Here is a 23,380-nt window from a genome sequence, read left to right on the forward strand (position 1 = left end):
TTCTGGGCAAATATTGACTTTGCAAGTACAGTAATTGCTGTTAAGCTGATCACTCTTTGACATTCAGGAGTATATGCAAATTGCCATTACAAAAAATGAAGCAGTAAACTTTGGAAAAATTACTATTTGTCTCATTCTCAATACTTTTGGCCATGACTGTACACTAGTAGAATCATCCAGCTTCGACTAATATATATATATATATATATATATATATATATATATATATATATATATATATATATTTTTAGTATTTTTTTCCCCTCACACAAATACCGTATTTTTCAGACTATAAGACGCACTTTTTTCCTCAAATTTTGCCTTATAGTCCAGATGTACCTTATAGTGTGGCTGTGGCTGTGGGGGGGGGGAACCGGCAGCGAGTCACAGGAGGCAGGAGCCGGCAGCTGCAGCTAACATTGTGCCCGCTGTTAAAGAAAATTAATATTTACTGCTCTCCATGCCCATAGTCTTGCCCACCTCTTTGCACAGAAGCTGGTGCCTAGAGTTGGGAGGGACTATGGACGTGTGGAGCAGTGAGTATTCATTTTCTTTACTATCGGGCACACTGTTTGCTGCAGCCGCTGGCTCCTGCAGGGGCTGGGTGATCACGTGTGCCCGCTATTAAAGAGAATAAATATTCACTGCTCCCCACGCCCATAGTCCCGCCCACCTCTATGTACAGAAGTTAGTGCGGAGAGGTGCGCGGGACTATGGGAGTTCAGAGAGGTGAATATTCATTCTCTTCAATAGTGGGCACACGTGATCGCCCAGCCACTGCAGGAGCTGGCAGCTGTGGCTAATAGTGTGCCTGCTAATAAAGAGAATGAATATATTTATAGGGTGGGGCTTTTAACAACTATTTAGAGTGGCAGTGGCTTTTTTTTTTTTTATTATTTATGAAATTTATTTTTCATTTATTTAAAATATTTTGACCCCCATAGAGTCATAAAAGACTTTTGGGGGCATTTTTGTTTTTTTATCTGACTTACTCTGTAACTGGTGTCTTAGTCCCAGTTACAATGGAAATGCAGTCTCCTGCCTGCATAATAGAACTGACTTGGTCTCTTCTGAGCCAGTGCTCCTGCTCCCTCCCTAGACCCAGTAATCAAATGACCATTGGGTCCAGAGGAGGGAGCACCTTAGCGCTACCTGTTACTACATGCACAGCAGTTATTTAGCGCAGTGTATACAGAGATTGGGACGGGAGAGATGGTAATAAACCATCTGTGCCTTCTTTATGCAGTACTCGGCTATGCCTGATAGCAGACTCCCCTCTCCCACAGCAGCATGAACGCTTGCAGCTGCATTACTACACTTTACAACATCATTGAAGAGTAGAATACATGCAGATGTTTCAAATCTACTCACTGAAGAGGGGTAAACACTCTAAAACTTGTTGACAATAGATGATACTTTAAAGATACATCTGACAATACCATTTTAAACACAATGGATACTTCTTTACAGATAATTGGTTTCTTTTTCTTTGTACAACCTCAAGTCCCAAAAAACTGGGATGCTGTGCAAAATGTAAAGAAAACAAGAATGAAATGATTTGAAAGTCTCTTGCAGCCATATTTTCCTTACAACAAAATATAGAACACATATCAAGTGCAGAAAGTTAGTAGCAACACATCTCAAAAGAGTTGGGACATGGCCATGTCTACTATTGTGTAGCATACCTTCTTTTTACAACAGTCTGTAAACGTCTGGAAATTGAGAAGACCAAATGCTGGAGTTTTGGGAGAGGAATGTTATCCCTTTCTTTTTAATGTAGGATTCTAGCTGCCCAACAGTCCTAGATCTTTTTTTGCAGGATTTTTCATTTCATAATGTGCCAAACGTTATCTGTTGGTGAAAGGTTTGGACTGCAGTTCATTCCCCGAACGCTTCTGCAAAGCCATGCTGTTGTGATGGATGCAGTATGTAGTTTAGCATTGTCCTGCTCAAAAGCCTTCCATGAATTAGATTATCTGGTTGAGAGCATATGCTGTTCAAAAACCTTTATATAATGATCAGTATTGCTAGTGCCTTTCAAGAGCTGCCCAAACCAGGGGAGGAGTCCTGAGGAGATAATTTGCATATTCCCACTGCATTTTGGGGTAAGTGAAGAGTCTCCGCGAGCTCAAAGAACACTGGATTTTGGCTGTTGGAGCTGAAAAGAGGACATCGGTAAACCAGGGGAGGAGTCCTGAGGAGATAATTTGCATATTCCCACTGCATTTTGGGGTAAGTGAAGAGTCTCCGCGAGCTCAAAGAACACTGGATTTTGGCTGTTGGAGCTGAAAAGAGGACATCGGTAAACCAGGGGAGGAGTCCTGAGGAGATAATTTGCATATTCCCACTGCATTTTGGGGTAAGTGAAGAGTCTCCGCGAGCTCAAAGAACACTGGATTTTGGCTGTTGGAGCTGAAAAGAGGACATCGGTAAACCAGGGGAGGAGTCCTGAGGAGATAATTTGCATATTCCCACTGCATTTTGGGGTAAGTGAAGAGTCTCCGCGAGCTCAAAGAACACTGGATTTTGGCTGTTGGAGCTGAAAAGAGGACATCGGTAAACCAGGGGAGGAGTCCTGAGGAGATAATTTGCATATTCCCACTGCATTTTGGGGTAAGTGAAGAGTCTCCGCGAGCTCAAAGAACACTGGATTTTGGCTGTTGGAGCTGAAAAGAGGACATCGGTAAACCAGGGGAGGAGTCCTGAGGAGATAATTTGCATATTCCCACTGCATTTTGGGGTAAGTGAAGAGTCTCCGCGAGCTCAAAGAACACTGGATTTTGGCTGTTGGAGCTGAAAAGAGGACATCGGTAAACCAGGGGAGGAGTCCTGAGGAGATAATTTGCATATTCCCACTGCATTTTGGGGTAAGTGAAGAGTCTCCGCGAGCTCAAAGAACACTGGATTTTGGCTGTTGGAGCTGAAAAGAGGACATCGGTAAACCGCGCGCCTACCGGCGCGCGCATTTTGAAGCTTTTTTTTAAGCTTTTTTCACTGTTTTCAGAACATTAACAATAAGAACATGGAAGAGTCCAGGAGCCATTTGGTGAGCTGCATATCCTGCTACATGTTCACAGACTTGCCGGTGGAAAAGCCAAACTTCACATGCCAGAAATGCAAGCTTGTGTCCCTGTTGGCGGAAAAGTTGCGAAATCTAGAAGAGAGGTTAACTACCTTGAAAATCATTAAGGAAGGTGAAGAGTTCTTAGACAGAGCAGAATTATCTCTTCATGATTCAGAAAGAGAAGAAATTCGAACTGCACCTGACGAAACAGAGGAATGGAAGCATGTGACCCACCGAAGCAGGAGGATCAAGAGGCAGTCAGCACCCATACTGCTCAGGAACCAGTACCAGGCTCTCTCGCAGGAGCACCATGAAGAAATACAGCAAGATAAGACTTTGCCAGCAATGAATAACCTTGTAAGCCCTCAGAATCCTCCTGGATGGAGAAAGAAGAATGTTGTGAAGAAAAAACGGAGAGTGGTGGTCATGGGGGATTCCCTGTTAAGAGGAACAGAGGCCGCTATCTGCAGACCAGACATAACCTCAAGAGAAATGTGCTGTCTTCCAGGAGCAAAAATTAAAGATGTGTCTGACAGGATATCAAGACTCTTCAGACCTACAGATCACTACCCATTCCTGCTAATACATGTGGGGACAAATGACACCGCAAGAAAGGACCTGGAAACCATCTGCAGTGACTTTGAAGACTTAGGCAAGAAAGTGAAAGAATTGGGAGCGCAGGTGGTCTTCTCATCCATCCTCCCAGTGGATGGCCATGGAACAATGAGGTGGAATAAGATTCTACAGGTGAACAACTGGCTACGTCGATGGTGCCGTCAACAAGGATTTGGATTTCTGGATCACGGAATGAATTACCTATACGATGGACTACTTGCTAGAGATGGGGTGCACCTTACGAAGACTGGAAAACATGTATTTGGAAGTCGCCTTGCTACACTCATCAGAAGAGCTTTAAACTAGAACAATGTGGGAAGGGAAGCAAAAGGCCAGAAAAAGCCATACAGCTGACAAATACTATTGAGATCTCTGCTACTGGAAGTGGAAAGGAAGAACAAAGACAAAACAATTTAAATAATAAAAATATGGGAGGAAGAGAAACCAATCACAAACTAAAATGTTTTTATACAAATGCACAAAGCATGGGCAACAAACAAGGAGAATTGGAACTACTAATGCAGGAAAAGGAATATGATGTCATTGGAATCACTGAAACTTGGTGGGACGATACACATGATTGGAATAAAAGGCTAAAAGGATACAACTTATTTGCAAGAAACAGACTTGATAAACGAGGAGGAGGTGTTGCATTGTATGTTAGAAAAGCGTATATCTGCACAGAGATGGAAGCTTCAGAGACTGGGAGTTCTGTGGAAACTGTTTGGGTAAGAATACAAGGAGAGAACAACGGAAAGGACACCATTGTAGGCATTTACTACAGGCCACCTGGGCAAGCTGAAGATATGGATGAACTCTTTATGTATCAAATGACCAAGTTCTCCAAAAAATATGACGTAGTGGTCATGGGAGATTTCAACTATCCAGACATTTGTTGGGAATCTCTCTCAAGTAAAACTAACAGGTCAAGCAAATTCTTATCCTCTCTTGCTGACAACTTTATCTTCCAAAAGGTAGGGGAGAAAACAAGGGGATCTGCTACTTTGGATCTAATCCTTATAAACAGGGAGGAAATGGTTGAGGAGGTAAAGGTGGCTGGGACCCTAGGAGGCAGCGATCATGCTATTATAGAATTTTGGATAACTAGAGGAGGAAGACATGTGAAGACTCAAACTTCAAGGTTAGATTTTAGAAAGGCAGATTTTAAGAGACTCAGAAAGAGAATAGGAGGGATCCAATGGCTGGATGTCCTTAAGGACAAAAATGTCCAGGAAGGATGGGAAATTTTTAAAAATGAGATTCTCAAAGCACAATCGTTAACAATCCCGAAAAGTAGGAAGAATGGGAAGCATTTAAGGAAACCAGGATGGATGAACACAGAACTTAAACACATGCTAAAAAGAAAGAAATAAATGTTTATTAAATGGAAAGAGGGAGGCATATCTAAAGAAGATTATAATGCAGTCTGCAGATCCTGCAGGGCACGTATCAGGTTAGCTAAAGCTGACAATGAATTAAGGCTTGCAAGAGATGTCAACAGCAATAAAAAAGGATTTTGGGGGTATGTCAAAAGTAAAAGAAAAGTCAAAGATGCTATAGGATTTTTACAGGATGAAAATGGAGAAATGGTAAGAGGATGTTGAGAAGGCCGAACTTTTTAATTCCTATTTTGCATCTGTTTTCTCTCAGAAAGAAAATGTAACATCAACTGATCTTCACTGTCCTTTTAAAGGAATAGAGGAATCCAAGTTATCTGTAAACAGAAAGATTGTGAGGGAATATTTAGCTAACATAAATGAGTTCAAGTCACCAGGTCCAGATGAATTACACCCCAGAGTACTGAAGGAGATCGTAGAAGAAATTTTAGAACCACTCTCCATAATCTTTGAAAATTCTTGGAGAACAGGAGAAGTCCCAGAAGACTGGAGAAGAGCAAATGTTGTTCCTATCTTCAAAAAGGGGAAGAAGGTGGACCCAGGGAACTATAGGCCGGTGAGTCTGACTTCTATACCAGGAAAGATCTTTGAACAAATTATTAAACAACATGTATGTAAGTACATGGATAAGAATGAAGTGATTAACCAGAGTCAGCATGGGTTTGTAACTAACAAGTCATGTCAGACTAACTTAATTTCCTTCTATGACAGAATCACTGACTGGGTGGATCAGGGAAATGCTGTAGATATAGTATATCTTGACTTCAGCAAAGCATTTGACAAAGTATCTCACACCATCCTTATTGAAAAAATGACCAAGTATGCAATGGACCAGGCAACTGTTAGGTGGATTCATAACTGGCTTAGTGATCGGACTCAAAGGGTGGTTGTAAATGGCTTCACATCCAGCTGGATGAATGTCTCAAGTGGGGTACCACAGGGCTCCGTCCTGGGACCTGTATTGTTCAACATCTTTATCAATGATTTAGATGAAGGAATTGAGGGTAAACTGATTAAATTTGCTGATGACACAAAGCTAGGAGGGATAGCTAATACTAGAGAAGAGAGAGAGAGGATTCAAAAAGACCTAAATAAACTGGAGCAGTGGGCAGCAACCAACAGAATGGTTTTTAACAGGGAAAAATGCAAAGTACTACATCTGGGCAATAAAAATGAAAAAAGCATATACAGAATGGGAGGAATAGAGCTAAGCAACAGTACATGTGAAAAAGACTTAGGTATACTAATAGATCATAGACTGAACATGAGTCAACAGTGTGATGCAGCAGCAAAAAAGGCAAATACAATTCTGGGATGTATTAACAGAAGCATACAGTCTAGATCACGTGAAGTCATTATCGGTCTTTACTCCTCTTTGGTCAGACCTCATCTGGAATACTGTGTACAGTTTTGGGCACCACATTTTAAAAAAGACATAGACAAACTGGAGCAAGTTCAGAGAAGAGCGACCAGAATGGTGACTGGTCTGCAAACCATGTCCTATGAGGAACGGTTGCCGGATTTGGGAATGTTTAGCTTGCAAAAAAGAAGACTGAGAGGAGACTTAACAGCTGTCTACAAATATGTCAAGGGCTGTCACATTGTAGAAGGATCATCTTTATTCTCATTTGCACAAGGAAAGACTAGAAGCAATGGGATGAAACTAAATGGGAGGAGACACAGATTAGATATTAGAAAAAACTTTTTGACAGTTAGGGTGATTAATGAGTGGAACAGGCTGCCACGAGAGGTGGTGAGTTCCCCTTCAATGGACGTCTTCAAACAGAGGCTGGACAGACATCTGTCTGAGATGATCTAGTGAATCCTGCTTTGAGCAGGGGGTTGGACCAGATGACCCAGGAGGTCCCTTCCAACTCTACCATTCTATGATTCTATGATTCTATGATTCTATGACATGGGCACTAATGCTACCCAAAGTCATCAGAGATGTAGGCTCTGGAACTGTGTGCTGATAAAAAGCATGGATGGTCCCTCTGCTCTTGAGTCCACTGTACATAGCACATTGGTTTCCATAAAGAATTTCACATTTTGATTTATCTGACCACAGAATAGTTTTCCATGTTGCCCTAGTCCATTTTAATTGAGCTTTGACCCAGAAATGATGGCTTGTTCTTTGCATGACAGAGTTTTAACTTGCATTTGTGGATTTTATGGTGAACTGTGTTTGCAGTCAGTGGTTCCAAAAGTATTCCAGAAGCCATCCAGTGATTTGCACAACTCAATCATGCCTATTAATGAAGTGATGCCTGAGGGCCCGTAGATCACGAGTATCCAATATTGACTGTTGACTTTGTCCCTTGTGCACATGTATTTCTCCAGAGTCTCTAAATCTTTAAAAGATATTATGTACTGCAGAGGGTAGGATATTCAGCCTTTGCAATTTTATGTTGAGGAACATTTTTCAGAAATTGTTCCACAAATTTTAGATGCACGGGTTCAGGGACTGATGATTCTTTAACCACCTTTGCTTCTGTGAGTCTCTGCCTCTCTAAAAGGCATTTTTTATACAGTCATGTGACTTGATGGAAAATTGACCATCCAGCTGTTTTTCATTAGTACCACTTACTTTTCCATCCTTTTGTTATTCCTGTCTCAACTTTTTGAGATGTTTTGCTGCTATAAATTTCTAGGTGAGGTACTGTATTTCTTTCAAATGAGATGGAAAAATGTCTAACTTTCATATTCTGATCTGTGTTCTATGCTCTGTTGTGAATAAAATATGGCTACAAGAGATTACCAAATCATTGAATTTTTGTTTTCCTTACATTTTACACAGCATCCACCTTTTTTTGGAATGGGGGTTGTGTGATTGAGCATAAATCATTTTCATTCTTCGGATCTTTCAAATGTTATTTTTACTTTGCAGAAAGAATCTGGTGAGATGCGCATAAAGTTCTCCATGGTTATAATTACCTCACAAAGTGGGAGATCCTTGCTGTGACATGAGGGCTTGGCATTTGAGTTACACTCTGATTGGTTATGAGATGATGGCCAACTCCCAGCAATGTGGAGAATGACTGTGTAAGTAATGCCTACATCAGAATATATGTTGTTGAAATCTTCTACAAAGATAATGTGGTAACTATGTGTATTGAAACTGTAATGCTCATATTGATGTTCCCTGTGTTTTAAATTTATTATAGTGGTATTTAGTAAGTTGCTCTGGGCACTTTTCTGCTATTATTGTTTTTTTAACTTCATAACTGATTTCTCCTTGTGATTATATGATTCAGAGTTTAGAAATTGTTGAATCTGATGTTCTTTAAACCAGATTAAATGGATTATTTTAAATATTGTTACAATCAACATTTTTATTTAAAGTGTTATTATCATGTTCATTAATCATTTCAATTGCAAATTGCTTGTAAAAAAACCGGCAACTTTGCGATTTACATGTTATTAAAAATCCTCTGTTCTCAAATGGTATTGTTTAGTGCACTTTGCCTAGTAAACAGGTCATCAGAGCAGTTTAGCAGCGGTGGCCAAATATGTACAGCGCTAACAAGCTTTTTACTATAGAATTGTAAGCACTGAAGATGGCCAGATTGCTGGGGTGCACTGTTTTTTCCCAATCCGGCCAACTTCAGTGCCTCTGCGCATCTCTGATGTTATAAAGGCAGAGCTGCAACATTGGCGAGCACTGAGCTTGGGCCATTGGTGCTTTGCCACTAGTGTGAACAGTCCATCAAGCACAAGCACACAGTCCCCCGCAAGCAGGAAGCTTGCGACCCATGCACTCCTGCTAAGGATAAGAGGACACCTTTGATTATTATGTTTACCTAACAATTATCATAATGGTCATTTGGAAATTAATTTAAAGGGTGATTGTCCACTGTAAGGTCTGTACCGATCAAGACCTAAATAAGTAAATCTTCTTACCTTAAATAAAACAGATAAAGCTTTGAGTTTTCCGTTTCCTTTTATGGCATCATCCAAACTCTCAAACTGCTTGTTATTAAAGGAGAGGATTTGCATCTGTAACCAGAGATGAAATGGTAGAAAGCTGTGAGCTGTGATCATGCATTCAGCATTAGTCACTGAGAGTTATAATCACACAGATATATGTACTAGGTTACAAACAAGAAATGTTTAGCTGTATGGAGCCTACATAATAAAGTGATGATGTATAATTCTGTACCTGCTAAGGACATTTATTAGCCTTTTAGCGTGACATCAAGAACATTTTTACTTTTCTTTATACCTTATATGTACTGACAGATGTTCCCTGACTATTGCTATTCCAACCACATACATACTCAACTCTGAAACATTGTTACTCCAACAATAGACCTTAATTTAGGCATTGAAAAGCAATCTCTTCTAAAGTGCCTCCCACATTATTCCATAGAGGAGGTCCAATCACTTCTTTCTCTTCATTTAAGTTGTATATAAGTAAGGATCACATATTTTATCCTTCTAGCTAATGAAAAATTACCTATATTATATTAAAATTAAACAGAAACTGCACTTTCAACAATCTTTGCATAAATCAATGGTATAAGCAAATATAAGAAACTTCGTAATATATATCGTCAGAAAAATATGCTTATTTCTCCAATTATAGGCCACTTCTTTCCCTCCCTGGCCTCCTGGACTCATTATTCACTGTAAAAAAAACCTGTGCAAATCCATTTTGCTGAAGACAAGACTGCCAGCATAGTAAGGTGTGAGGTTACACAGCATATTGAAGTCTATTTAGAATGCAGGGAGAAAGAGGAGCAGAAGGAGTGACAAAAAAAATGATGGTACAACTAATTTATGCCAATGGTAGATTCACAGCTACACTGTTCAGTATAGTTATATAATTTCCTCTATGCTGCCGATTCTGTCTGTATGCTACCAAAGGGAAATTAGCTGTAATCACTATTTTTGTATATTTAGTGTTTGGGCTCGTGAGTGGAGATTAGCTACTTTGGTGTCTCCCAGAGTCATTTCAAAATTAGAGATAGAGCCTGTAATGGAGAAAATTGATGAAAAAATGCACATTTCATGTCATGTAATGATCAAAAATGATGTCATTATTCATGAAAAGACTAGTGAAGAGGAATCGATCATGTGCAAATTGATTTGGGTCGAATATAATAATGTGTGATTCGATTTGTGCAAAAAAAGCCCAACCAGAGAAGACTTGGACGCAACTGGGCAGGCTTTCCTATAATGCCTTGCAACTATCACATCACATAGTGTAGGACAGTGTAGTGTGTATCATAGCCTGTATAAAAGCTGAGGCAGGGAATGCAGCGAAGCACAACCATTCTGGGGTTAATCTGTTTACTGAAAGAATGTGTCACAGCTTACAGCTTAGCAATGAAAATAGGGAGAAAAAGCGAAAAAACTTTGAATATACTCTACATAAAGTATGTGACAAAACAGCAGTGAAGAACAGTTATCATCCATTTACTCACAGCCATAGATTGTGAAGGTAACTGGGCTGACTTCCAGGGACCCTGTCGATCACAACCTTATTTTTTTTATTTCTTTTTTACATAAGCATAACTGTCTGGCAGTGGAGCCCAAATCAATTGGACTGAGTTGCCATACAGGGCATATCCACAACACTATGTCCGGTGCTAAACCTGGTCATGCAATAATGCTGATGCAATGCTTGCAGCACCGTCATGGTGCTAATCAGCAGGGTTTCCTCCACTAATCAAACACGGATGTTGTAATCTAGGAATAGGACATCAGTTCCAGAGTTCCTGCAGATTTGCCATAAGGATCTTTTTAAAAGCAAATCCAAAGCACAATACAGTGCAATATACAGATGTAGCAAAGGTTACCATGACTCACAACGCACCATCATGTTATCTTGTCATTTACCGATGTCAAGTTTGTGTCACGTTTGCACTGTTCGTGGAATCCTGACAGCTGTTAATATGGCTTCCACGGACAGGCTTAGCGCAAGTCACTTTTTTTTACCAGATCCCAGGGGTTTCCCTGGCCTTCACCATTTTACCTCTGTACAGGAAACTGGACTTACAGAGGGGCCTCTTGACTTGGGCCACAGAGTGGCTGCTGACCGGTGGAGCAAGCCGAATGCAAGAATGGTCACCATACCGGGTCAATGCCCAGAGGTCACGTTGGGGGCAAAAATCGGAAAGCAAGCGGATAGTCAAAATTCAAGCCAAGGTCAGAAAACAGAATAAATTAGGAAGATAACACAAGAGCAAAGACTATAGCCACATGCCAGGTAAGCAGAACTCATTGGCAACGGAAGCCAGAGACCCAGGGGTTTAAATAGCAGACAGCCCCAATCAGGGCTCTCAGAAAGGAGTAATCAAAACCAAACAATTAACACCATAGCTCACTGATCCTGGGTATCAAAAGTCCCAGGAATAAAACAGGCCCAGCCAGAGCACTGACCTAAACCCAACTGAGCATCTCTGGAGATACCTGAAAATGGCTGGCAACCAACGTTCACCATCCAACCTGACGGAACTGGAGAGGATCTGCAAGGAAGAATGGCAGAAGATCCCCAAATCCAGGTGTGAAAAACTTGTTACATCATTCCCAAGAAGACTCATGGCTGTACTAGCTCAAAAGGGTAATTTTACTCAATACTGAGCAAATGGTCTGAATACTTATGACTATGTGATATTTCAGTTTTTCTTTTTTAATACATTTGCAAAAATTTCTACATTTCTGTTTTTTTCAGCCAAGATGGGGTGCAGAGTGTACATTAATGAGAAAAAAATGAACTTTTTAGAATTTACCAAATGGCTGCAATGAAACAAAGAGTGAAAAATTTAAAAAGGGGTCTGAATACTTTCCATACCCACTGTACATATTATAAATAGAATCCACACATGCAATGTAGATTTTCAGATCCGCAGCATGTCATATTTTTTTGCAGAATATATTGCAGACTTCACCCTTGCAATGTAATACAATCTGTGGCAAAATCCTCATTTAATATATGCACACATTGCTGAAAATTTGTAGATATTTGGTATGTAGCAGTAAAGTTGCTGAAAAGCCCTTCAAACATTGGATAGTTATGTGTACGGATAACAAGAATTAGGACATGGGATAACTAGCAAACTCTGAGTCTTATTTAGCATCTGTTGGTCTTAATTGGCTTAGAATTATTAAACATATCTTTACTTTAGCGTTGCTAAAAAAAACATTGTAAAAATATGAATTATAAATTATTACCTCTAAAGGGAATTTCTGACCTTCCAAACTGTGCTCTGATCCATCTGACGTAGCATTGCATTTTCCCCAATGAAACGTTATTCTGCTAGCTCGGTAAACTGCATCTAAGGCACCACCGCTAAGGTAATATTCTCCTGTCAAATTAATTTCCACTGAAAAACCAAAAAAATAATGTATTAAAACCAATTAAATATTATTTTAGATGCTAAGAGGCATTATAGAGACATTTGTTATACAATATATATGTTGTGACAATATAATTCTAAACATATAAATGAAATATAACGTACTATAATACGATGAAACAACGAAAAATGACAATCATGTTTAAAATGCAAAAATTAAAATTGGTGGAGAGGAAAATCAGGATGTTGTTCATAACAACTAAACAGATTATTTATATTTTCATTTTTTTAATCTGCACTATAAAAATAGTTGTTTGTTTTTTTCGCCTGAAAGTACAGTTCCTGTGGAAGGCTATATATGATTTAAAGCGTGATGCTCTTCGGTTCTGGAAGTTATTGCTATATGGAGATCTACTTACAGGGAATGCTGCATTGGAAAGATGTTTGCAAATGAGCTCTCCCTTAGAAGGAAAAAAATATGAGATTTTTTTCTTCCATCTCGGCGAGAACTAGATTGTATACTTGTTGTGACAGCTAGACCCTAATAGCCTCAGATATATTCTGGATTTATGTAATTCAGCAATACCTTTACATAAACAATCTGTTCCTCCATTCCTGAGAAATCAGTCTTTGAACTGATATTCAAATGAGGCTGTAGATACGAAGCCTCTGTCACTCCAGCTCTATTCCCTGCCCAGCGCCGCCTCCTCCTACTTCTGTATGGGGAGGGGAGCCGACAGATTCCTGTTAATGCATACATGCCATAGTGAGAGAGCATGTGACTTCTATGAGGCTCTTGGACAGTTAGGTCGCAACATGTTTGGCTCCCCCCACTTGTTACTAGATACAAGAACATGTGCAGGACTTGACTGTATTATTAGCAAAAAATATATATACACACTTGCCCTAAGGGTGATGAGTTGCTAATGTACAGAAAAAATGATACAGGTACATTATTTCATGGTTGAAACAAGTAGAAAGGTGCAAGGCTTTGTCAATAAAAACAAAACTAAAATGTTTTTTAAAAAAAATCAATTGTGTACTTTAATATACCCAGCTCCATCCTCATACCTTAAAGGTGTTTTCCCACAAACAAAGTTCATTTTAATCAATAGATCTTGGAATAATAATAATTTCCACAATTGGATGTGATATAATAATGTCCCTGTGCTGAGATAATCTTATAACTGTGCCCCTGCTGTGTACTGTGTAATGGCTGTGTCTGACCGTACAGGAACATGGTCTGATTATACCACAGCTCCTGGGCAGGGGAGGAAGGAAAAGAGTATACAGACTTTACTGCACGGGATCACAAATAATTATTTCTTTGAGGTAAAACATTCTTGAAAAATAGGCAGGGAAAAGCTTTACGTCACATAAAAAATTAGCTAAGATCCCCTGCTGTCCTCTCTGTATACTTTCTTTTGCTTCCCCCCCTTCCCAGGAGCTGTGGTATGATCAGACATGTTCCTGTATGGTCAGACACAGCCATTACACAGTACACAGCAGGGGGCACATTTATAAGATTATCTCAGCACAGGAACATTATTATATCACATCCAATTGTGGAAATGATTATTATTCCAAGATCTATTGATTAAAATCAACTTTAAAATTAACTTTATTTGAGGGAAAACCCCTTTAAACAACGCTGGTATAGTGACACTGACCACTCTTTTACAGAAGCATGTCAATAAAAGCAAGATAGGTCTATTATTTTCCTTTTTTCTCTAGATTTAAACCAACATTTAACATGGTCCATATTAGCCGTGAGCAATACAAAATAATAGGAGAAAAAGACAACTGTTTCTGTTTCACAGAATAGACAGAGGCTCATATTTAGACATGTAACCCAGCCTGTAGAGAACACTTCTTTATGTCATGTAAGTCCCCAGCTGTCATCGAGAGCCCAAGTCTCTGCGGCTGCATAACAGGTAGTGCAGCTGCGACGTCTATGCACTGTACAGAAGATCAAACCCTTCTGACAGATGTAAAGCATTAACAAAGGACCTTCAGTACAAAGCAATTTAAAGTTTTATGACTATGAAAAAAACAAAAATATTTTTTGTTGCATTAGTTTTGTTAGTTACATCCCTAAAACTAACTTCTTAGATGTCATAAAAGAGAGAAAAAACTGATGCATGTCATCTCTAAGATTCAAGGAGATGTTGTTTTTTTCAGGCAGGTGACTTTAAACATCGTAAACAAGTTCCCTGTAGTTTCAAGTCAAGTGTCTTAGCGTTTACATTATGTCATTAACAAAGGGCCATCAAATGCCTCTGTGAAGCTTAAGTATGTCACTCAATACCATTGTATAAAATCTAAAACTTGCATGCCACACAAATAGAAATGTCAGTGAATCGCTGTGCCCTGACAATAAGAATAACATTCACATTTTTAACCAAAACATTATAATCCCACATTTGTTAAATAATGGTAGAAATCCTCTAGTGACCTAACAATTGTTTTTACTTCCTGCATGCAATATGTTTACCTAGTTGGTTAAAATTCTGAATGTCAAAGGATTCCCTAAAGATAGCTGTGAGGTCTGTAAGGTCATTTACTGTGTTACTGGTAATTAAACATCGATTTACGCTTTGTCCTTTGAGTAAACCCTGAAGAAATCCAGACTACACAGTATCAAGGCTACATAGAATCAATGAAACACATCCTGCAAGTTCTAATGAAACATACACGTTTCATGTGTTTTGTAAATGACCTGAGTTCAGCTTCCAGCTTCTACAATTTACAATATTTTCCATATCTGCATTAAATTATGAAAGAACAATTCTACATGTAAAGGAGTTTACCATGTTATTTATACTATTTTTCCACCCTATAGAAGTGGTTATTGTGTATGGGGTTGGTCTATAGTCAAACAAATGATAAAGCTGCTATGAATATTTTTGCCATAGAGGGAAAGTCATTCAATCTATACATACTCCTCAACATTGAAAAATTGTAACCCCAAGAAGAAAAAGCCGTAGAAGTATGTAAATCACAGGATTGATAGATATGTTAATGATGTGCAAATTTTGACAAAATGGGAACAACATTTTTAAAACATTTCGATAAACTCAGTATTGATTATTGAGTGCCACATGCAGAAATACATGCACTTCCACTCCGCTCTGTGGCATTCTATTAATGAGCTTATTAATGATTATCTGAGCAATGTTCTGCCCCACTGAATGCACTAGGGCATGCAAATCATTAAAATCCGCTGCAGGCAACTTCCTTTGCAATTGCTGACCAATGACATCCTAGATGTGCGGGATAAGAAACAACATGCAGCCTTATTGTGTTGAACAGAGGCTTGTGTGACACTTTGGAGAAATGGTCATACTACTGGTTCCACAACTGACACATTCAGAAATGAAAGTGAAATTGGACATCACATACCAAGCTTAAGGTGTCAAACAAGGTCTAGTGAAACCATCAGAAGGCTTTTGAATGACATTGGGCTACAAGCATCCAGCTACAGGAATTCTATTGAACTCACATCACCTCTTTCAAAGGCTATCATGGTGCAAAGCAAGATGGCAACGACGGCAGGAATGAAGATCTATCTTCTTCAGCGAGAAGTCCCTCTTTTGTTTTGGACGTAGTGATAGCTAGAGATTGGTCTGGAGACCTTGTGAGCAACGCCATGCAGATGCCTCTCGTGTCACACTGGTCCTACTTCTGGGATTATGGTGTGGAGTGGCATAATGGACGGTAACCGAACCGCTCCAGTCTTCACTCCAAGTACACTAAGAACTTGGTGTTATATTGATTTGGTCGTGGAACCAGTGGAACAGACATTTCTTCAAAATGTCTCTGGAACTGTGTTTCAACATTACAAAGCCAGTTCGCATGTTGCCCTTGCTACTGTGAGCAGCCTGCATGGCCTAAACATGCTATCATGGCCTGCAGTGTCTACGGACTTCTCCATTTAAGCACACCAGGGACGGCACTGTTCGGCAATTGCAAAAAGAGCTGCCATTGATTTGTTTGCCCAAGTGCATTCAGCATGGCAGAAATAATGTCAGACAACCATTAATAACCTCATTGATTTCATGCCAAAGTGTCTAGTCTAAGAGAATGTATTTGAGTATGTAGCACTCATTCTCGATACTTAATAGATCAAGATGTTTTGAAAATGTTTATTCCATCCTCTGATAATTTACATATTGTTAACATGTTTATTGAGCCTTTGATTTCCATAACTCCATGTGTTTTCAGTCTGTGTGTTGCAATTTCAATGTTGATTAGTGAAGTTAGCAAGTAATAAGCTGGTAGAAACAGCCGTACCATATTGTAAATATATGATGATCGTCATTGTGCAAATGGATTTTGGAGAACACACGGCATACCTGAGCTCCAACTGTCAAACAATTTCTTGTTTCACAGTTCCAAATATTGTGCATACTGAATCGCCACTCCAATCACTCTCTCCAATCCTACTTCCAAGCGTTGTAGAACTGAGAGGAACATGTGTTTGAGTTGCATATTGTGTGAGGTTTTTGAATGTTCAATAGTGTCTGCATTGTCTAGCAGGGTGGCAAAATATAGGATAGCCAATACTGTGTTATACTGGCTGTCACCCAGAATACCACAGGATACTAAAGTTGTATTGACAAGAAGCATTTCATTCTTTAAAAACACAGATTTTTTTGAAAGTTGAGGGTTTATGAAAGTCTAGTTGCCAAACCCTATGAGTACTGGAGTGTCTGTCAATGGTTCATTCGTAACTATCACCTAGCATCACCTGTTAACGAAGTAGGAGGCCAAGGTAACTTAGACATGTCTGAATACAATATTACAAAACTTAAGAAGGCAGTTTAGGTACTTTCATCTTTAAAATATGCATTTACACATTGTCAGTTTCCATATAAGTCTTCCTTCGTCCAACTTATTCACTGTGCATAGAGACTCAAAGCAAAGCCACAATAAGAAGAATTAAAAATTCCTCCAAGATTCAAGAAAAAAAACACAGCAAAAAAGGCAAGAGTGTTTACCTGCAAAATCTCAGAACTAATGCACTCAGGATGCAGCAAACCCATATAATAAAGATGGCGACAACAGAGGTGCAAAATACTGATGAGACAATCACTCAGAACCTATCATTCCATGGAGGGGGTGATTGCTTAGTATTGAAACTGCACACAAAAAAGGCTTGTATAGGGCGCTGTTCACACCTGGGTAGTGCACAGTATCCGGCTTGCAGCCTATTAGTTACTCCCTTACTATTAGATTAGGCAGGCTGCCCAGTACTATCCAAGTGCTCCCCATGAGAACATACACTCTAGTTTACAATGCCAGCACTAATGGGCCTGGCTGCACCCTGGAATAAAAAAGTGCAAATATTATAATATATATATATATATATATATATATATATATATATATATATATATATATATATATATATATATATATATATATATATATATATGTTACTGTAAAAGTCAGAAGGCCGGTAAAACCTAGGATTTACCGGTCAATCTGGACATTTACCGAGGCCGTCGGTAAAAGCTCAAAATGAAAAGTAAAATTGGACTTTTACTGGTGAAGTCTTGGTAAATCTTAACATTTCTCAACAGCGTTGGTAAAAGTCAGATGTATTCCATATAAACGAACGATTTTGGATTTTTACCTGGGCGAATTGGTAAATCTTTACATTTACCAGCATGTGTTGGTAAAAGTAACTTTGAGTCACAGAATTCTGACTCTTACCAGCAGATGATGGTGGTAAAAGTTAACTAAACGCAATTTCCGACTCTGATGAAGGACTTAATCGTTAGAAATATTTTTATTCTTCAAAATGCAAATAATGTGCACATTTACCAACTGCGCTTACACCCTTCTCAGCTACATTTACCAAGAAGCCGTGGTAAATGTGCACATTTACCAACTGCGCCTGGTTAAAGTCAGATGTTTCATCTTCACACCTGATATTTCTGACTTACCACACTCGACGGTAAATGTTAACATTTACCAAGACTTCACGGGTAAAAGTCCAATTTTACTTTTCATTTTGAGCTTTTACCGACGGCCTCGGTAAATGTCCAGATTGACCGGTAAATCCTAGGTTTTACCCGCCTTCTGACTTTTACAGTAACATATACACTGCTCAAAAAAATAAAGGGAACACTCAAATAACACATCCTAGATCTGAATGAATGAAATATTCTCATTGAATACTTTGTTCTGTACAAAGTTGAATGTGCTGACAACAAAATCACACAAAAATCAAATTTATTAACCAATGGAGGCCTGGATTTGGAGTCACCCCCAAAATTAAAGTGGAAAAACACACTACAGGCTGATCCAACTTTGATGTAATGTCCTTAAAACAAGTCAAAATGAGGCTCAGTATTGTTTGTGGCCTCCACGTGCCTGTATGACCTCCCTACAATGCCTGGGCATGCTCCTGATGAGGTTACGGATGGTCTCCTGTGGGATCTCCTCCCAGACCTGGATTAAAGCATCCGCCAACTCCTGGACAGTCTGTGGTGCAACGTGACATAGGTGGATGGAGCGAGACATGATGTCCCACATGTGCTCAATCGGATTCAGGTCTGGGGAACGGGCAGGCCAGTCCATAGCTTCAATGCCTTCATCTTGCAGGAACTGCTGACACACTCCAACCACAAGAGGTCTGGCATTGTCCTGCATTAGGAGGAACCCAGGGCCAACCGCACCAGCATATGGTCTCACAAGAGGTCTGAGGATCTCATCTCGGTACCTAATGGCAGTCAGGCTACCTCTGGCGAGCACATGGAGAGCTGTGCGGCCCTCCAAAGAAATGCCACCCCACACTGTTACTGACCCACTGCCAAACCGGTCATGCTGAAGGATGTTGCAGGCAGCAGATTGCTCTCCACGGCGTCTACAGACTCTGTTACGTCTGTCACATGTGCTCAGTGTGAACCTGCTTTCATCTGTGAAGAGCACAGGGTGCCAGTGGCGACTTTGCAAATCCTGGTGTTCTGCAGAAAATGCCAAGCATCCTGTACGGTGTTGGGCTGTGAGTCGGTTTCTAACCATTTGTGCAGACACATGCACATTTGTGGCCTGCTGGAGGTCATTTTACAGGGCTCTGGCAGTGCTCCTCCTGTTTCTCCTTGCACAAATGCGGAGGTAGCGGTCCTGCTGCTATGTTGTTGCCCTCCTACGGCCCCCTCCACGTCTCCTGGTGTACTAGCCTGTCTCCTGGTAGCGCCTCCAGCCTCTGGCCACTACACTGACAGACACAGCAAACCTTCTTGCCACAGCTCACATTGATGTGCCATCCTGGATGAGCTGCACTACCTGAGCAACTTCTGTGGGTTGTAGAGTCCGTCTCATGCTACCACAAGTGTGAAAGCGCAACCAACATTCAAAAGTGACCAAAACATCATCCAGAAAGCATTGGTACTGGGATGTGGTCTGTGGTCCCCACCTGCAGAACCACTCCTTTATTGAGTGTGTCTTGATAAGTGCCAATAATTTCCATCTATTGTCTACTCCATTTGCACAACAGCAAGTGAAATTGATTGTTAATCAGTGTTGCTTCCTAAGTGGACAGTTTGATTCCACAGAAGTTTGATTTACTTGGAGTTATATTCTGTTGCTTAAGCGTTCCCTTTATTTTTTTGAGCAGTGTGTGTGTGTGTATGTGTATGTGTATATATATATATATATATATATATATATATATATATATATATATATATATATATATATATATATATATATATATATATATATATATATATATATAAAATATATATATATATATATATATATATATATATATATATATATATATATATATATATATATATATATACACATTATATACATACACACACATATATACACATATATACATATATATACACAGTACAGACCAAAAGTTTGGACACACCTCATTTAAAGATTTTTCTGTATTTTCTTGACTATGAAAATTGTACATTCACACTGAAGGCATCAAAACTATGAATTAACACATGTGGAATTATATACTTAACAAAAAAGTGGGAAACAACTGAAAATATGTCTTATATTCTAGGTTCTTCAAAGTAGCCACCTTTTGCTTTGATGACTGCTTTGCACACTCTTGGCATTCTCTTGATGAGCTTCAAGAGGTAGTCACCGGAAATGGTCTTCCAACAATCTTGGAAGGAGTTCCCAGAGATGCTTAGCACTTGTTGGCCCTTTTGCCTTCACTCTGCGGTCCAGCTCACCCCAAACCATCTTGATTGGGTTCAGGTCTGGTGACTGTGGAGGCCAAGTCATCTGGCGTAGCACCCCATCACTCTCCTTCTTACACAGCCTGGAGGTGTTTTTGGGGTCATTGTCCTGTTGAAAAATAAATGATGGTCCAACTAAACGCAAACACTCTTGCCTTTTTTGCTGTGTTTTTAATGTGCATAGAGAGCGGTGGCTGTAACCTCGCCTCCGGCACTGACCATGCTGTCAATAGGTGCCAGGGGTCCGGTTACTGCTAGTGACAGGTTCCCTTTAAGTATAATCACTGTGCACTTAACTCCTTTCCGACCCAAGGCGTACTAATACGTATCTGTGCCCTGGGACTTATGGACCAGATACGTATTAGTACGCCCTATCTTTAAAGCGGCACCGCGACCGAAGTCGCGGTGCTAAAATTAAAATTCCGGTGCCATCTTACCTCAGGGTAGATGGTGCCGGCATTTCGGGGGGTGGCGCCGCCCCCCCGCACCCACGATCGCTGTGATTGGCTGTTCAATTCTGAACAACCAATCACAGCATTTCTCACTGTTTCCGGCAATCAGATTGCCGGAAACAGTGATGTGCAGCCTAGGATCGGTGCTCCTAAGAGCACCGATCCTAGGCTGTTGCCTAGTAACCCCAGCCCTCTCCCCAAACTGCTAGGATCGGTGCGATCGCCGAACAAATCGATCGCACCGATCACAGCGGGACCGCGCGGTAACAGGGCGGTCACGGGGCGGTGACCGGCTTGTGACCTCCCCATGACCCCCTGTGAAGTCATACAAGCCCCCAGCCAGCTCTGATTGGAGCGATCGATGATGACATCGATCGCTCCAATCAGAGTACATGAACACAGGTGACACGGCAGTCACAGGGAGGTGACCGGCTTGTGACCTGCCTGTCACCTTCCTGTAACCCCCTGTGGTGCGTGCCCAGGCCCCAGCCATCTCTGATTGGTGTGATTGATGTCATCATCAATCACACCAATCAGAGTACCTGACCGGGTGGTGACCGGCCTGTGACCTGCCTGTCACCACCCTGTCACCCCCCTGTGACCGCCCTGCAGATCCTCACACTTGGTGAGGATTTCTACAGAGCAGTCACGTCTAATCACTCTGAGCTGGGCCTTGTAGTTCCACAACCTTTTGTGACACTACAAGACCTCTCTCCTACCTGCTCCAGTCGCTGCTTCTGCTCCGGCATCCCTCTGCGCTCTCCAGGGTCCTGAATCTCTTGCTCCGGCATCCTGCTGAACTCTTCAGGCTGCCGGCTGAGCTTCGGCGTCTGGCTGCTGTCCAGGGTCCTGGATCTCCTGCTCCTGTCTCCTGGGTCATCGGTCTCCAGCTCCTTATCCTGCGGATCCTGCTCCTGAGCCTGCTGAAAGAAGAACAGAGAAGACTTTGGTAAGTGCATCTCTGTTCTCCCCTCATCCACCCCTCCCCCCCCCTCCTTTTTACCAATTTTTTTTTTTCGTGCGTTCTGCAGCGGCCGAGCGCTGAGCAGTGTCTACGTCACTGATCAACGTCCGTGCTCGCTGCTTTTCACGACTTTTCTTTTTTTCTTTTCCGTGTTCGCTGTTTTGACGACTTTTCTTTTTTTTTTTCTTTCTTCTTTTTCTTGTCCCTGTCAATTCTCCCCCCCACCTTTGCACCACATCCGCGCACACACCCAGCAGCTGCCGAGAGTTGATTGGTGACATAGTTCACCGATCCGCACTCGTGCTCGGTGTTTGAACCACCCACAGTAGTTCTTTTTTTTTCTCTTTTTTTTTTTCAGGAAAAAAAAGTTCACACCAAGCACACTGACACACACACACTCTAAATAAATTACTGACACACACGCACCACATACATGGAAAAAAAAAATGGCCGGCTCATCCCAAACTCGCTATTCAGCGGAGGAGGCATACTCTTTTGTTGCCTCCGACACTGAGACCGACAGCGAGGGCGAGGATCCCACATTTCTTTGCTTTTCTGATGCCTCATCGTCCTCCTCTTCTTCCTCAGGTTCTCCTGGACCGCCCCGCAGTCGTCGCAGGAGAGAAGATGTTCCAGTGCCCCCCAATACTGACCCCATATGGACCTCGCCCCCCGAAAATTTTGAGCCATTGATTCCTGATTTCGTGGCGGAATCAGGAATCAAGTTTGACACCACCGGCCTCACAGAAATAGACTTTTTCAAAGTCTTTTTCTCTGAGGATTTTATAAACCTCATGGTGGGCCAAACTAATGTGTACGCTCATCAATTTTTGGAACAAAACCCCTCTTCATCATTTTCTGACTGGTCTCCTGTAGACGCAGAAGAAATGATGAAGTTTTGGGACCTGGTCCTTCATATGGGGATCCTGAAAAAAACAGAGATTCGGCAATACTGGAGTGTTGACGTTTTGTATAACACTCCAGTGTTCCGAATGGTGATGATCCGGAAACGTTTTGAGGCCATCCACAAGTTCTTGCATTACAACGATAATGCAAGGTGTCCTGCACGCGATGACCCGAACTTTGACAGTCTTTTCAAAGTTCGGTCGGTCATCGAGCACTTCAACAACAAGTTTGGTGAAGTGTACGTGCCCCAAAGGGACATCTGCGTGGATGAGTCCTTAATTGCTTTCAAGGGGCGGCTTGGATTCCGGCAGTACCTGCCCAGTAAGAGGTCCAGGTACGGGATCAAGCTGTATAAACTTTGTGAGAGTACCTCAGGGTACACTCACAAGTTTAGAGTTTATGAAGGGAAGGACTCCCGGATTGAACCCCCTGAATGCCCCCCTGTTCTGGGAGTGAGTGGGA

General features: G+C 40.9%; 1 protein-coding gene across 4 annotated transcripts in view; it reads right to left on the reverse strand.

The window, feature by feature from the left end:
* PTPRZ1 (protein tyrosine phosphatase receptor type Z1) overlaps positions 1-23,380 on the reverse strand; it is a 301,694-nt gene that overhangs the window by 157,076 nt on the left and 121,238 nt on the right. For all 4 annotated transcript variants that reach the window (XM_073652058.1, XM_073652061.1, XM_073652060.1 and 1 more), the window contains exons 4-5: positions 12,253-12,404; positions 8,977-9,072 (exon numbers count right to left, since the gene is read on the reverse strand). In XM_073652058.1, the coding sequence (XP_073508159.1) occupies positions 8,977-9,072; positions 12,253-12,404 (248 nt within the window). The remainder of the gene's footprint in view (positions 1-8,976; positions 9,073-12,252; positions 12,405-23,380) is intronic.

This window comes from Phyllobates terribilis, unplaced genomic scaffold, assembly GCF_046119375.1.
Source record: "Phyllobates terribilis strain yellow unplaced genomic scaffold, ASM4611937v1 Scaffold_11__3_contigs__length_659146591, whole genome shotgun sequence".
NCBI classification, from domain to species: Eukaryota; Metazoa; Chordata; class Amphibia; order Anura; family Dendrobatidae; genus Phyllobates; species Phyllobates terribilis.